The following is an 18,161-nucleotide window of genomic DNA, read 5'->3' as shown; positions in this document are numbered from 1 at the left end:
AACATAACAGTGTTCGTACCTGTATTCCAGCAAAGAATGAATCTGATGAATTAAGTTGGGTTCTTTGTCCAGTCTTGTCTGCAGATACGCGCAAACCGCATATGACCTAAATAGTTTGTAAACAGTCATAATCAAATGCTTTAAACTGTGTTTGTTAGGAATTTCAACCTAAATACTGTCTTTTAATTCATCTGTAATATATTTCAGATACCTTGGCGAATCTGAGTTTGGTTTATGGTCACCAAGCCGGACAAGCTGGTTATCTCCGGGTTCTCCCCTGTTTCCCCCACAACACTGACACATGTTCGCGCAACATCGTGCCAACAAGAGTGACTAAGGAAATGTTAATATAAATTTCTTCATAATTGTTGTTAAATAAATAAAGTTTAAACCAATGCTTACGTTGAATCCCATCACAATTTTTTGAACTTTGAGTGTTTCTTCCGTCAAAATGTGCGTTTCGTTTTGACTTGGGCCCATTCGCATAATCTCCTTATTGTTTACATACCTTAAATATGAACATGGAAATCAATATAAATAAGTATAAGCTAAATACGATCCGAGATAGACTACTTAAAACCACAAAAGACATGTCCGAGCTTTATAAATTAAACGCATATACTTATATATACATTCCATATCTTTATACATTTAAGGCATACAGATATGTCAGAACTTGATGAATAAAAGGTACAAACATATCAGATTTCTATGTATTAAAGGCATACAGAAATGCCAGATTTTAATAAATTTAAAGCATACTGATATGTCATATTTTTATAAATTAAAAGCATACAAATATGTCAGATCTTTATAAATCAAAGGCATGCAGACACGTTAGAACTTTATAAATTAAAGGCATGCAGACACGTTAGAACTTTATAAATCAAAGGCATGCAGACATGACAGATTTTATAAATCAAAGGCATGCAGACATGTCAGAACTAATAAACCTAATAGACTTAATAAATTAAAGGCAAGCAGACATTTCAGAATTAAAGTAATTAAAGGCATGCCGACATTTAAGATCTTCATAAATCAAAGTCATGTCAGAACCAATTTAGCTAAAGGCATACATACATAAATGTCGAACTTTATGAATAAAAGACATACAGACAGGTCAGAACTTTACAAATTAAAGACAGACAGGCAGACATGTCATATTTCAATAAATCAAAGGCATGAAGACATGTCAGAACTTGAAATATTAAAGAAATACAGACATGTCAGAACTTGAAATATTAAAGACATACAGACATGTCAGAACTTGAAATATTAAAGACATACAGACATGTCAGAACTTTTATAAGTTAAAGCTATACCAGTATGACGTGTAGAAGTAACCTTGGTCATTGAATACGCATTCGAAAGTACTCGTTGGTTTGGTATAAATTTCATTTTGATCGTTTATCGCCTGTTCGAATTTAAGCCACGGCTTTATAAACATATGGCCGAGGTCCACATCAGCAGGTGGCTCAGTAAATTCTACAATACAAGATTAGATCTAAAAAATCAATCTTTTGTGGCGTATGTTGGCTAAACATGACTATTTGTTTCGAAAACTCAATATTGCCTGAAGTAGAATTCCTATCGAAGGTTAGTTGCCTGTTCCCTTTACTGTTTAAAAACATAAAAGAATACTACTTTTAAAACAACTACAAAGTGTAAAACAAATAATCTTATTCATCAGTTGTAACATCTAAACAAACGTTTTCAAAAATAAGGGATTAACTTAGATCACCTGAAATTCAAAACGAGAATGTTAGCAAGCGCGTTCATCCTGCGTAAAATTAAATGAAGACACTATCTAAAATATGAAATCCCCTCTTCAAAAGAATAATGTCTTGGTTTGTATTGCGAGTATTTTCAAGAGTAGATACACCATATATACATCTGAATTTCATTACATACAAAATATATATTTCCGTGAATATAACTGCCAAAACAGGATACACAATAAACTTCCTGCATTTCTCTTAGTATACATACAGAGTAAGCAAAATCAATATTTTGGTAAATGTGCGAGTCTGTCTCTAAAACGGTAGGAAAGGATCCTTTGGGAACGTTCAGCTTTCACTCAGATTTTATCATAGAACAAATCCGCCTTATGGTGGATTAAACATTTTTTTTAATCATGGCAACAAGCAGAGTACCTTATCAACTACGACGTTTTTAAATATTTACATTGCTCTAGACTCTTCTATAGAGAAATAAGAACTCCGCGAGTCGGATGTGTCGCCTGACAAATTATTTACTGTCGACAATATAGCTGTTAGATTGGCATTTTATTCATTTATAGACAATGATGTTGCCATTTAACTTTCAAGTGTAGGTGGCATTTGAACTCAAGGTAACAACGTTAAGCTGGACAAAAATTAACATCGAAAATTAACAAAGGGCAATTACTCTAAAAATTATGGAAGCAAGATTTACGGTTCTTGTGCACAGCACTTGCCCTCAATGATATCTATCTACCTATTAAGTTTCAGGTTGATACATCTTATATTTTACGATATATGTCCCTGACAAAATTTGAAAGCTTGAAATTTAACAAAGGGCAATAACTATAAACATATAGATGCAAGAGTTACTGTTTTTTTGCACTGCACTTGCTCTCAATAAGATCTATCTAGCTATAAAGTTTCAAATTGATACCTCATATTTTCTTCAAGATATGCCCAGGACAAAACATTAAGCATTAAAATTAACAAAGGGCAATAACTCTAAAACTAAGAAAGCAATAGTTATTGTTATTGTGCACTGCACTTGCCCTCCAGGAGATCTATCTACATATGAAGTTTCAAGTTGATAACTCTTATATTCTACAAGATATGACCCGGACAATACTTTAAGCATGAAAATTAACAAAGAGCAATAACTCTGAAAGTATGGAAGCAAGAGTAACAGTTTTTGTGCACTGAACTTGCCCTCAATGAGATCTATCTACATATGAAATTTCAAATTGATACCACTAATAGTTTATGAGATATGCCCCGAATTCGAAAACGGGACGCGACCGCCGCCGCCGCCGCCGCCGCCGACAAAAGTAACCTCTATATGTCGCCTAGTGAGGCGACACAAAAACTAATGTTCATTTCTCATGGACCGCTCTGCGTTATGACGGCATTGTTGTTTTTTTATTGATGCATTCAGGACAAGCGTGACATCACTGTACCAATGGTGAACGCCTTTTCGAATATCCGCCGTTCTTTTTCCCTCACCTTAAACACCGATAACATATTTCTCACCTTGATTTGCATGTAATACTTTTTTCTTAAAATCAAAACACATTAAACAAACAGAGAAAAATAAAAGAAGAACTAATTTGTTTTGTTCGTGCGTTCATGCATAAAACGCGCTCGGACGCTCCATTGTGTATATAATACTATATATTAAACGCATATTACCACTTACTACATAATAAACTTGTCTTAAACGTTTCAACTAATAGATCATATCATTCCAGTAAATATAATCAAACCGTAACAGCACTTGAAACGAAAAATATAATCTTAAAATCTTATTTATTATCTCTATCCTGTCGCGACTACTTTGTTGTATGCATATTTCAACTGTCTTTGTTTCATTGCCACAGTAAATCCTTTGATTATGACAAAACTTTCTCCCACCTCAGATAAGTAGATCCAAAAATTTGACCATTTAAGAAAATCTTATCTTGCCCACGGGCAAAGATAAAACAAGTACCCGTATGAAACTCCTTTTTAATGGTCATCACATTGTAATTATCTCCCTTGTTGAAGACTGTCGTCTCTAGCATCATAGAAACATTGTCTTGTGGCAATATTTAGAACGCTCATGAATTATTTCTCCAAATGTCACCATAAAAAAGTTTTCACGCACATTTCAAGAAATAATGCTTCATTATCCTCAGAACTATTAAAAGACCGATTTGACATAATTTAAATCATTGCGCGCATATCCATGACAACCACGAATTACCGCGTATCCATACGCATTTATTTTCACAACGCACAAAAGAGTTCCAGCAAAAAACATTTTTACTTAATTTTGATTAACTGAGGTGGGAGAAAAAGCATCTTCCATGGCCGCTCGTGTAAGATAGGTTCATCCCAACCCTAGCGCAGGGTGTTTTGCGGAAACTCGGTAAACATTGTTATCCGCAAAACACTCTACGCTCGGGTCGGGATTAACCTATATTACATTCTCGCCTATGGTAGATACTTATAATCTGTTTACCTCGAAATTGTAAATGTGGTATTGAAAAATCAGACAAGCTTATTATCACTCTAACCTGAAAGATGTCCAATTCCGGGTGGATCTGTGAAATAAATTAAAGAAGACGAAATACATTTATTGACATAAAACTGTATAGATCGTAATATTAGTTCATGTATTTACCATACAAGATTTGTCTAAAAAAGAACAAGAGTAAACAATTCAAAGCGACTCACAAAGGAATAATTTGATTAGGAGAACACATATCAGCATGATATATCCAACCGCCACAACCGCTACTACTTACCAAAACAGTACGCAGATTTCGGTATGGTATATTTTAGATTATACTGTGTTTCATTTCCGCATTTCCTCAATTTCAATTTTCTTTCTTCTACGCAACTGGCATACGCGGTTCGTGCACAAACAGTTATGTCCGCGATGTCATCATCATTCATTTCTTCCGTCGAAGGGTGGATACCTGAACACAAAAAAGAAATCTCCATTTTATAAATACAATTACGTATTGTTTGAATTCTGTCCCAATTAAAATGGTTTATAATACAATAAAAACTGCAAGGACAAACTCAGTGTCCAACAGAGTTAACAAAGAAATGTTTTGAGGTTCAAGGTTCAAATATATTGTTAAATTTTGAACATATTCATAACGTTTTATATTTTTCAGATAAAGATTTTGTGTCGTTCTGAAAGTTGGGAGAGGATGACAATGTATAACAGAGTGAATGAGGCTGTTTCACGGACTTTTACAGCAGTCGCTTTGTGCAAAGTGATTTTATTTTATTTTTCTGATGCTATGTTTAAGTGCATGGACACATTTGCCACACGAAGCGGTCATGAAACCATTGAAAGAGTGATGTTTATTATTTGTAGTGTGTGTTAATAAGTATACTCTTCCGGTATAGACTACTCCTATACAGTCGTTGTTTTATGTTTTATAATGTTAACACATAAATAATTTATGTTTGGCTGAATATTATGAAAGAAAACATAAGTATTTGTTTTGATAGTATTCGAAGAAAATATGTAACTAAACGATATTATTTATCTCATCCGTATGTGTTTATATCGATTAATGAACTAAAAGAAATTATAAAATTATCTTTGTTTGTTAAAGAAGCTCTGTGTTTAAGGCGAACGGTGTAGAGGCGAATGTGATGACATGTACACATATTCATCCATTAAGTTACATATTTGGTATTGTCTGTTAAATCACCTGATTTGTGTTTGTATATGTGGTTACGAAGATTGTTTTAAACTATCTGTTCTGTTCAGTATGGTTTGCCAAATGTCTTCAATGATATTCTCCTCACCAGTCGTGTTAAATCGTCACCTACTCCAGCAGTTGATCAAGCATTGCTATTGGTTTAAAACAGTAAGAGAACATCAACAAAACTATTGAAACTGTGGTTTCAAACCAGTTGGGGGGTGTACATGTTTTACACATTAGCATATCCGTATTAGAAGCGAATGCTGCAGACAATCGCAGGAAATTGCTGAAACAGATGACCAATAGAGTATTCGATATAATAACAAGAAAAATGTTGATGCAAAGCATCAAAGACGCGATTGAATGGGTATTATTTATATATGTATTGATGTTTATATGAGGGCACTCACGAGATGAATAACTAACGATAAAGCTTTTGTAAAGTTGTTACAAAGCAACCTAATTTTGTAAACATTCCGTATGAATATTTATTGAAATTCAAACGGTAAAGCTAATGTAATCATTCCGAATAAACACGAAAATTTCGAAAACGGACAGATTTATCACATGACAAAATAGCGATACTCTATTTACAATATTTTTCACAGCTTCTTCAATCGTAGATACTCATTCATCTCCGACATGCCTCAGAAACCCTGCTATGCAAATGAACATATGATTGAAAACCAATTTCCAGTCCGGATCAATTACCTGCTATTGATCATCAACAAAGCTCGAGGTGGGGTTCGAACTTTGGATTCCAATATACTTACCACCTCGTCATCGCAACTAATTTTACACAAACACCCAACAACGACACTCATTTCATACAATTTGCAGAAATATAGTAATGTTTAAAAGGTACCTGCCAGGAATGTTTTGTATATGTTTAGTTTGAACCAAGGTCAATATATTGCTGGTATGCTAACGACAATCCAATCAATACCCATAATGCAGAGTCAAACGTGTTTGTTCCTATTCTAATGGATGACCATAGTAATGAGGTAGGTTTAATAAATTGTTTCTGATTTTTTTAAGCTGCACTCTCAGAGATTTACCGTTTTGACAAAAACATGTCTTAGGCTTAGCCAATTTTTGCGTATATATCTAAAAACCAGTGATATAAGACTGCTGATATGAAGACCTGCGCACTGATTTTTTTTTGTCCGCAGTCTTATAATTGGTAATGAATTGTACTTTAGCTGTCACTGTTATGTTATCGTATGCCATCAGGTGGTTTATAGAGAGTCATCGGAGAAGCAACCATGACGTTTCACTGTTTCAAACAGTGAAATAACATTTTGATATTTTTCATTGTTTTGAATATTCAGTCCGCTCTAAGTTCCAAATCAAATGTCAGCGCGCACAGGGATTGGACACAAATACAACAACGTCATTTCCGAAATGACGTTACGTTCGAATAAATTTTGGCATGCTTCTCTAAAAAAACAACAACAACAATTGACTGTTCGTTTCGGTGTAAGATTGTAATATATTTCACCTCGTGAAAGAATATATATCACGCTTACTGGGTAAAATTTATTACGATCTTACACTGAAACAAACAATTATCCTCCATACATTGCCCTAATAGTTTTCTACAAATATGTGATGAATATTGATATCATGGTCCTACTATAGCCTTCACCATATTTAATTACGAAAAACGTTTAAATGGCAATTACATAAGTAATATAATGCTTCAATGCCAAGCGTAAGGTGATCTCCAGCACTACACTTATTGTCGATTAGTCATATTAATACCCCCGACATACGAAGTTTGAAGGGAAATAGGAGTCACCCTGTGGTCGGTTCGTCGGTCAGGCGACCAGGCGGTCGATCTGTTGCAATTTTCCTTGTTCGGAGCATAACTACAAAACTGCTGTATGAAATTCAATAAAACTTCATTCAATGATAGAAAATAATGTGAGAATGAAAGAACATAACAAGTGAAAGCGCAGTACGTAATAACCATAACTTTATTTCAGCTCATTACAGATTTATTGTCCTTTTCGAGTCCAGGGTACTTGAAAACAACTAGATGAAATTTTAAAACAAACTTCATATAATTGTTAAGCAGAATAAGAAGAAGTGCAGTGTACATGAACCTTAACTCTACTTTAGCTAATTACAGAGTTTTTGTCCTTTGTTACTTGTCCTTGTCCGGAACATAACTTGAACACTTCTGGATATACCATAATTAAATTTCATGCAATGCTAGAGCACAATGAGAGAAAGTGAAGTTTTAAAGAACAATAACTCTATTTCAGCTAATTACAGAGTAATTGCCCCATTTTCCTTATACAAAGATGGAACATAATGAGAGGAAGTGCAGTGCACATAAATGATAACTCTTTTTCAGCTAATTACAGAGTTATTGACCTTTGTTACTTTTTTGTCAGGAACAAAACTTAAAAAATATTGGATGGAATTTAAATAAACCTCATACAATAGTAAAGCACAATGAGAGGAATTTCAGTGTACAATAGCCATTTCTCTTTATCAGATTCATTGCCCTTTGTTACTTTTTCTTGTCAGCAGTGTAACTTCTTAAATACTCCATGTGGTTTAATTAAACACCATACTTTGGTAAGGCATGAAAAGTGGAAATGCAGTGTACAATAACCTCGGAGTTATGGCCTCTTTTCAATGAAATAGTTTGCCATTCCTGTGTCAAGATGGTATTAGGGGGATTTCGTCACTCCTGTTGCAGCTCTAGTTTATTGTGAACCTAATTTTGTCTAAAAAATATCACACTTGAATGGCAATAGGTATATAAGAATAGAGAATATAATACTTTTAAATATCGCAATTGTAGCTGAACAGTGTTAATTATTACATATTTGTACTTATTTGTGCAATGAAACAGCAACTTTTACATTCAGACAATTAATGTAAACCAATAGCTGTAAGAATATATCTGATTTAGTTTTAAGAGCACTTGTACCGTCCAAGATTTTAAATTTTGTATGATCCTTCTAGACCTGTGAGGACTTTCCACCATTGTTTACTATATATGTTGCACTAATATATTGGTGCTTTTCAGGGAAAACAGTGACAGTAAGCGATGGCTTTTTTAAAAAAGGACATTAAGACTAAAATATTGAATGAAGTTTCAAAATAATTCATACTTTCATATGTTAAGGTTAAATTATACATTTACCAAGCCGATTGGTTATATTAATATTTACAAAATTATTGTTCAAGTTTCAAGTAAGCACTTGATTTATTGAGTTTCTTGTACAATTACTATTTTAGTTCAGATGAAAAATCCTGGGTCGACTCTTGAGCTTGGACATTGTACTTGGACCATCAGAACTTCACTGTGGACATTAGGAAAAATATAACTTCAGAGTAAAAAAAATACTTTCTTTTGGGATTTTTATATTCCATGAAAAGTCTTATGTTAAAGTGAAGCCATTGATCGAGATTGAAACTTGATAAATATTTACATGTAGAGTTCAGATTTTGTTATTTTATTTTATTTTATTAGTGTCTTCAAAGTCTGTCTTGATTCATGTAAATTTTGGATCAGTGATATGGACAAATCCTATTCCCTTTCGAAAAATTATGTCATGGTTGAATCAATAGATATTACCACTATGATATATGTCTATTTATAAAGTGACAATGCCTAATGAATCAAACAATATACAATGTCAATACAAAAACGTATTCCATTTTGTTCCTCAGAAACCATCAGAAACCCTCATGTGGTACATCTTATACATTCATATATGACATAAATATGTACAACTAGTCTAAGGGGTTATACACACATAGTATTATTGGGATTTCCTCGTTGTCATATGTTTTGCTTGCCGTTTAGACATATTTAGCTGCCTGGTATTTTTTATCACAAACAAAACGCCTACTTATTTCCATGTTTTGATACAATGGGGTTTAGCCATTGACATCCCCGTTTTAGTCAAATTTACTTCATCTCAATGTTATACTGTTTTGTGATTGGATAATTAAATTTAACGCGTTTCAGCAGGCCTCAGTTAAATGTAAAGGACCGCTAATACATGTGTCATCTTTTGTTCAGTGTGCTGTTTTGTAGAAACACAGAAACTGTTAAATGCGAGATAAGTTTTGTGATTACATAAACTGCATGGTTGCTGACATTTAATACACACGGAAGGTAAATACTTGGTTAGACATTGGTTGTTTTTTAACTCATTACTTATAACCGAATTAGAAATTTCAGCCTGTAAATCTCAGTTTTAATCATTTTAGCCTGCTTTAATTTTTTTGTAGCAAAGACTTCTATTGGTGTGTTATGTATCATGATAAATAATTTGAAACATTATTCTTTAAGGAATCCGACCCACAAATAATCTAGTTCTCTGATATCTTAAGTAGTCACAATGTTGATGATCCCGTATGGATGGTGGTGTGTACCCTTTAGACAAAAAATGTAGGCATCAGATTCCATGAAGAAAATAAATAAATTTAAGCTTAAATTTGGTGTGGTGAAATGATTTTCTTCGTGGATGAGGATCTAACATGTCTCAAAATTATTTGTAAGAGTTGGCACGAAATTATGACTAAACAAGACCACCGTTCAAGTAAACAAATAAACTAATAAACAATACATGGCGAGACAATTGGAAACATAACACAACTGACATAGAATTGAAACGAAAACGTTATGAAAACTAGGGCGTTAGTGAACTAGAGCAGAGCTTAATTAACAATAAACAAACGCAGAATGTGAAGGAGAAGCAAACAAATGTCAAAATGCCAGACAATTAAAAATCAAAATAACACAAATAGTTAGTATGATGATTGTTCATGTAATACATACAGCAAAGACATCGCGGACATAATGATACGCATGAAACAAATAAATGCCAGGCTTGAACGATTAGATGCTATGAAGAAAATCAGTGAAAAACGGGATGCAGGAGTCACAAAAGACTATGGTCCTATTAAAAGTATCCTTAAAGACCTACTTATGGAGGTGACAGGAGATCTCTTACAGTCAGTAATGAAAATAATAGAGATCTTAGTGGGAAAGGTGTTTGATGAAAAACAAGATAATGATAAGATGGCGGAGCATACCACAAAACCATAAAAATTCTGACTAAAGAAAAGCCATACAATGAAAAATGGGATCGCAACATGCAAGCTGACCAGGGTTCTACATCGGAACAGATTCTAAAAAAATTAGCAAACGATATATCTGCATTAACGTCATATTACGCGGGCTACCGGATCTGAACCCAAACACATCTATAGCTAAAGAAACCTGACCCAAAGTCATTGATTTTCTAAATGAAACAAACAGGTATTCAACTTAGAGATGTTATTGTGAAATTTGTCTCATGATGTACAAAACTTTCTGATGGAAAACAGAAAAGCTCGAGAAAATATAGGTATATTTCCAAATAAAAACTTGACACAGTTAAATCTGTCAAGCAGAAAATGCAAGATATAGCCCAAGACGCATGGGCCAGCGGGGGAATGATTTCGTTCCGAAATTAATCTTGGAGAACAAATAAACCGCACTGGAAAAACAGGCAGCACTCACTTACACTAAAGATAAGAACAGATATCGTGCAGCATAGCAAGCACTACATATTCTTACTGGTCAAATACATGTACAACTAGACGAATGTTGATGCAAGGCATTAAAGTCGCGGCTGAATGAGTTTCATTGAATATATAATTATATATATTTTTGTTCACAAGAGGGGATTCACGAGTTGAATAACTAACGATTAAGTTTTTGTGAAATTATTAAATAGAAACCTGATTTTGTAAACATTCCGAATATATATTGATTGATGTTCAAAGGTTTGAGCTGTTGTTAAATTGTTACATGGCAATCTTATTTTTTAAACATTCCGACTAAACACGGAAATATCCAAACTCTGACGGATTAATCCAATGACAAAATAGCGATACTTTCTTGCTGCGGACAATATTTTTTTTATATTCCTCAATCGGAGTTAATCATTCATCCCCGGCATGCGTTACCATGGACACGAAATATTTATACTGGTACCTTGCGTTATCACCGATATAATTAAGTGGTGTCTAGTCGATTCGACCTAGTTATCATTTCCGCCGGGTCCTTTTAATTTATAACCGGTAAATTTGAATCTAGTCGATTAGTTTCATGTTTGGCCCTTATATTTAATTGCTAAAAATGCGTGAATTAAGCTTTGAACTTTCATTTTAAATTTGATAAATTTAAAATAGTCTATTATTTTCGTGCTATTATTTTCGTGTTCTGGCAGTTTATCAAAAAATATTATCTAGAGTATGTCCGTATATTCTGAAATGCTTACTGACTAGCACAATGGGTATATAAATCGTTTTCATTGTAAGTGATGAATATTTGTAACATATTAATGCCGACCAGCCAAACTGAAAACACAGCGAGCAGTTTTAACTTAATTTCTCGGCTGTTTTTGAAAGTTTTCACACGGTCATTGACCACAAATCTTGAGTTAAGTTGAACAGGACTTATTATAATTAAGAAATATTTTTTCTTACAAGAATAAAATTTATCTATAGAAACCGGTTGAAAATTGCAAACAGGTATCCCTGTGAAATGCCAAAATCGATATTAGCTTGTTTACTCCTAAAACGTTTACTCATAGTTAACATGGGATTAAAAACAATAATATCTATTAGATATATATACCACTTTTGCTACTATACATATAAATTTGTTCCCGCCAAAATGAATATCGTCTCCACCCGTCGGATTATCACGGCTCGTGAGGGCGATTATGAGGTATGGCATAATTGCCCGACAAAGACGAGCGCGTGCACCAATTATGTAATTTTCACGAAAATAAAAATGGCAGACGAATAGGGAAAATTGACACAAGCAAACCTTTTCAAAAAAAGTATCGATGAAATAAAAACGAAATTAGTTTTACCGCTAATGATGCACTCCGTGTTGCAGCAATGAGTGTTACCGGAACTGGTTTTTAAACATGTACCGGAATTCTACATCTGGTGTTTTTCATAAGCATTGACAAGGAAGTGTTTTGTTGATTATGTATGTATGGGTAATAGGCAACATATAGTTCTCTTGGAACGTTTTGTGTTTGGGTAAGCTAAAAACGTTGCACGTTCAACTTCTGAGGACAGAAAATGTTGTTAGCAGATTAGTTGCATAAACTATCTAAATATGTGCCAGAGACAGTAGTTCATTTCCAAATCATGTACATACTAGTTACAGCACACATTTAAAGAGAACCATATGCTTTAAAGGGACTCGCTCATGCTTTTAGAGCAAAAATAAGTTTTCCCGGTAATGCATCTGAAAGCACTTATTTTATCATTATTTTATTCAATGATACCGAAATTGCAGATACAAATAAAATTATAGTGTAAAAATATATTTTGGTTTTATTTAGGTGCGAATTCACGCCGGTTAAGTCAAGGAAAAACTGCCGCCTAAACCATTAGGCCGCAAGGACTTGTACAACAGTCAATGGACAATTTGACCTTTGAAGAAAACCGTGATAACATCACGTAATAATGTCAACCAATCATGCTACAACGAATCGTTGAAGTTAAAAAAAAAGAAAGTAGGTCACAAGGTCACAATCAATGTCAACAAAGCACAACATTGATATTTGTTATCAAAACTGTACGCATGGTTCAAATTTTATTGCTTAAGCTTCAAAGGTCACAAACAAGGTCACCAAAGTACAAAATAATTATTTGTTTTCAAATATTTACACATGGTCCAAATATCATTGCTGTTGTTTCAAATATAAGAAAGTAGGTCAAAAGGCCACAGTCAAGGCTATCCGAGGACAACATTGATTCTTGTTTGCAAAACTGTAAACATGGTCCAATTTTAATGCTGTAGCTTCAACAATAAGAAAGTAGGTCAAAAGTTCACAGTCAATGTCATCCGAGGACAACATTGTTATTTGTTTGCAAAACTGTACACATTGTCCAAATTCTATTGCTGTAGCTTCAAAAATAAGAATGAACGTCAGAAGGTCACATTCAAGGTCATCCAAGGAAAATATTGATAATTATTTTGCAAACTGTATACATGGATCAAAGTTCACTACTTTTAGCTTCAACAATAATAAAATAGGTCAAAAGGTCACAAACAAGGTCATCGAAGTACAAAATAAATATTTGTATACAAAACAACACACATGGTTCAAATTTCATTGCCGTAGCGTCAAAAAAAGAAAGTACGTCATAAGGTCACAGTCAAGGTCATCCGAGGACAGCATTGATGCTGGTTTGCAAAATAGTACACATGGTCCCAATTTTATTGCTGCAGCTTTAAAAAATAAGAAAGTAGGTTAAAAGGTCACAGTCAAGGTCATCCATGGACAACATTGATAATTGTTTTTAAAACAGTACAAATGGACTAAATTTCATTGGTGTAGCTTCAACAATAAGAAAGGAGGTCAAAAGGCCACATACAAAGTACAAAATAAATATTTGTTTTCGAATCTGTACACATAGTCCAAACTTAATTGCTGTTGTGTCATAAATAAGAAAGTAGGTCAAAAGGTCACAGTTAAGGTCATCCGAGCACAACATCAATATTTGTTTTCAAAATTGTACACGTGGTCCAAATTTTATTGCTGTAGCTTTAAATATAATAAAGTATGTCAAAAGGGTGGGGCCAGCTTTGACCCCATGGGCATAATTTCGACTGTCTTGGTTTGAAACAAGAATATTTTAAAGGTTTTCTTATAAGTCTCTAGGAACTTTGTGACCCCCGGGCAGGGCATAATTTGAACAATCTTGATAGAGGACCACTAAATGGTGCCTTATTCAAAATATCAAGGGTCTTGGACTAGCAGTTTAAGACAAAAAGATGTTCAAATATTTCCCTTTATAAGTATATCACACTTGTGAACCCCGGGGCGTGGCCAGTAATGACCCCATGGGCATAATTGGAACAAACATTCAGCCATTGTTTTCAGATTAATGCACGAACGACAGACACTTCTGGCCTTTGGCCAATTAGGCTAAAATGGCCTTTCGCTAAATATCAACCAACCCCTTTAAACTGTAGTTTTGATATCCTTTAAACATGGCTAAGGGAGAGTAAAACATAAAACCAACAATTCAACACAAAAAAAACAAGTTGTCTCTCTTAATTCTAGACATGGCTAAAAAAATAGCATTTTTTTAGATACTTTCAGTGGCCATAATTTAGTCATGCATGGGCGGACACTTTTCTAAAAATTTAGACGTGTTATACGGGAATCTTCTAATCCCTAACGTCAAAACGGGTTTGTGCCAAAACAGGGGGGGGGGAATAAATATTGAAATTGTATTTATAGAAGTGTTTTATGTTTGAAATAGATAATAAAGGTTGATATTCATATGTTACTAAGTAAGCGCAAAGATAGTTTGCACAAAACAAGCATTAAATGCATTAAAACACAGGATTTACCTTTCCAATAAAACGAAACTTTACTGCAACAGACAACAATTATGCCAATCATAATAACTCGGTCATCTTTGGCAAGCTTTAAGATAGACCTCGTAAATACAATCGTAACAACTCGGCCATCTCCGAGGTGTTCCGATTGTGGTTAAACTGTGAATCGCAGCCTTGCTGGTGCCCTTCTGGTATATATCGTAACAGTTTTGACAGTATGAAATTAAAAAACACCAACATCAAACTCAAACTCATAATAATTCGTTGGATATTTATTTTTCGTGAATGGAACTAATATAAAATAACATTATCTGGTAATATTTCTTGTTTTATGATATCTTATATCGATATGCTTTAACCTAGAATCCCGATCGGAATAACTTCCCACTTTTGGTATAAACAATTTGTTCGTAAACGATCTGCCATTTCAAAAATCGTAAAAAAATCCGTCAATTATTTGGACTAAGGCGGATCTGGCTTCTTTTCGAAAGGAACAGAGCTCTTGTGGATATCTTACGACTATACAAGTTTCATCGCGATACAATCAAAATTGAAGACTGTATCGTGTTAACAAGCAATTGTTTACTGACGCACGGACGCACATACGACGTAAACGCCATCGCATAAGCTATTCTGGCCTTTGGTCAGTAGAGCTAATGAACGTCAAATTCAAAATATGAAAAAATATTTTGAAAAATAGTAAAATAGACATCTTAAAGTAAAAACATGTTTAGGTATGATACTTTAATTTAACAGCATCCGGATTAAGTTTGCAAATCCGGAATTTTTGCAAACTTATTTTTTTTATTTTTCACCCAATGTTTTTTATTTTTGTATTTTTAAAATGTGTTAGGTAATACTAATAAGAGATATTTTTTGTTTCCTGAAATTTAATTTAGAAATATGTTTTTTTGGCATTTAAAGTCAACTTTTCCAATGGGAGTCCCATTGGAAAATGGCCTTCCCATTGGAAAAATGGTTTTTCCAATTGGAAAATCAGCCCAACATTTTTTGTTGGAAAATTCTCCCACATTTTCAAAAAAGGAATTAGTGATTAATAACAATCATTATCATTAATGGTTATAATGTTATCTAGAAAAAGTGCGTTTATAGTACTTTTTATCATTTTTTGTAAAAAAAAAATCCCGTCGACCATTTTTTCCAATTGGATATTTCCCACAATTCAATATGGGAAAAGTCAGGAAATTGGAAAACTCCAATTGGAACATTGTCCCATTGGAATCTTCCAATTGGTAACATTGGCAATGGGCTTAATCCAATTGGAGGTTCTGGCAATAAATTTTAATGGGAAAATATTTCAACTTTCCTAAATCTCTTAAAAGAACACCTATTTATTTATTTAGGAATATATTTGAAGTTTTGTTTTATTGTTTACCTGTGTCCTGACATTGTATCCATCCAATTCCAAGCTAATACTTCTGTGCTGATATCTTAGCGATAAGATTTAAGCATCTTTTAATGAATTTGAATGCAATAAATCATATCAAAAATTACCTGAAGTATTCTTACTCAACCAGTGACACAAATTCCATTTTTTAAATATCTTTACACTAGTTCATCTCCTCAGACGCCATTTTTAATCGATTAAGTTGTGGTTACAAACGACTAAGAACTTATTCATTTTTTCAAAGCTATACTCACTTTTACGCTTGAAAATGTTATTTCGGTTGTCAGTACCTTTACACAGAAAATGTACCATTTTCTTGATTTTTAATGAAGATGTAATTAATTGATGGAAATCCATATGAAATGTTTTACCTAAGATAATAGTTTATTTCATACACACTGTTCTGCAGGGGAGCAGGACCTTTCAACCCCAAGAGGCTTTTTAACCCTTCTAAAAAAGAACACTTTTCAGTTTTCAACCCTTAGACTTTTAAACCCCTATTTCAAAGACTTTTCAACCCCTACCTGTTTGGACTTTTTAACTCCTATAACAAAGACTTTTCAACCCCTAGTTGAATTATTTTAATAACCATATTAAAGACTTTTTAACTCCTAAACCAAAGACTTTCCAACCCCTATTATTTGGTTTTGAGCTGGTCCAAGCTAAACACCATTAAAAATGCTGCAAGGCATTTTAGAATGTTAACATGCATCATGTGCCAATGCCTTCCTCAAACAGTATTACTAGTATATGTTTTAGAAAAAAATATCGAACTGTACAAACATGTAAGGCTGGTGAATTTTGCATTACAAAATAAACGCTATTAATTGGTAATTAATGCCATGTTGTCACTTTACTACATACCCGGTAGTAGTATATAAGCCAGTCATCCTACAAGATAGTAGTGAAGCAAAAATACACATATGATGATTACTTGTAGATCATCTTGTATATGTGGAAAAAATGAACTTGTTATCTAGCTGATTGTAAAAACACTTTGTCATTCTTAAAGGGACTCGTACCTCATTGGCACCAAATAATCATTTTCCAGGTAATGTGTCTGAAATAATTAGTTAACTCTTTGATACTGAAATTGCAGAACAAAATACAATGAAAGTATGAAAATAAAGTCTTGTTTTAATCAGGGTTGAACCTACGCTTTTTACGTCATGGACAAATAAATAGCATAACCACTCAGCAAAAGGGACTCATACATAATTTATGGATATTTTGATCATGCATACCTTGGAAGCAACACCTTTTATTTCGTATTTAAAACAAATTTGCTAAAGAACCACATTTTACAAACTACGAGCTATAACTTATACAATAAACTCATACCTGGTTGAGCATTTTTGATGTAGAAATGAGGCACCCAAACTGCCAACAAGTACATATATGCATGCATAAATATTGAAGCAATGGTTAACATCGTCGCTTAAGTATATCCCTCACGCATCAAAATTAATTTTGCAATTGCACTAGTGGCCAGAAGGGGGGGGGGGGGGGGGGGGTGACCCCCCCCCACAACCACAACGTACCGATGTCGTCCAAGTTAACTTTTCGTTTCGAGGCAGGGGATACAGGGTAATCCAGAAGAACTGGAAAAAGGGTTGTGAAATTGCGTAAATTTGTTTATTTTTTTGTTTAGTGACACTGTTATTCAAAATCAATACATACACATATATAACAAACATCAATTGTGACTGATAAACCTTTAACTACATACTAAATAATGCATTTATTGAAAATATTTATTACTGATAACAAGATTGTAACCGTGTTTTTAATAGCAGAAAGCGCAAAAAATATTTAATGATTGGTAAATGCTAAAAAATTTATTGTGGTCTACTATAGTCTCATAAGGTAGAAATACCGTGTGTAATGCTCATTTCTTTCAAATTTAACTCGATATCCTTCATAAGAACCATTGT

At 33.6% G+C, this 18,161-nt stretch overlaps 1 protein-coding gene across 1 annotated transcript in view; it reads right to left on the bottom strand.

The window, feature by feature from the left end:
- The window catches only part of LOC128211386 (von Willebrand factor D and EGF domain-containing protein-like), a 60,344-nt gene that overhangs the window by 18,638 nt on the left and 23,545 nt on the right, over nucleotides 1–18,161 (bottom strand). Inside the window, exons 3-7 of the mRNA XM_052916123.1 lie at nucleotides 4,505–4,678; nucleotides 4,274–4,300; nucleotides 1,323–1,485; nucleotides 403–508; nucleotides 20–106 (exon numbers count right to left, since the gene is read on the bottom strand). Of these exons, the coding sequence (XP_052772083.1) occupies nucleotides 20–106; nucleotides 403–508; nucleotides 1,323–1,485; nucleotides 4,274–4,300; nucleotides 4,505–4,678 (557 nt within the window). The remainder of the gene's footprint in view (nucleotides 1–19; nucleotides 107–402; nucleotides 509–1,322; nucleotides 1,486–4,273; nucleotides 4,301–4,504; nucleotides 4,679–18,161) is intronic.

The sequence above is a fragment of the Mya arenaria genome, chromosome 12, assembly GCF_026914265.1.
Source record: "Mya arenaria isolate MELC-2E11 chromosome 12, ASM2691426v1".
NCBI classification, from domain to species: Eukaryota; Metazoa; Mollusca; class Bivalvia; order Myida; family Myidae; genus Mya; species Mya arenaria.
The sequence above is the reverse complement of the archived record's forward strand: the minus strand, read 5'-3'. Positions and strand labels throughout refer to the sequence as shown.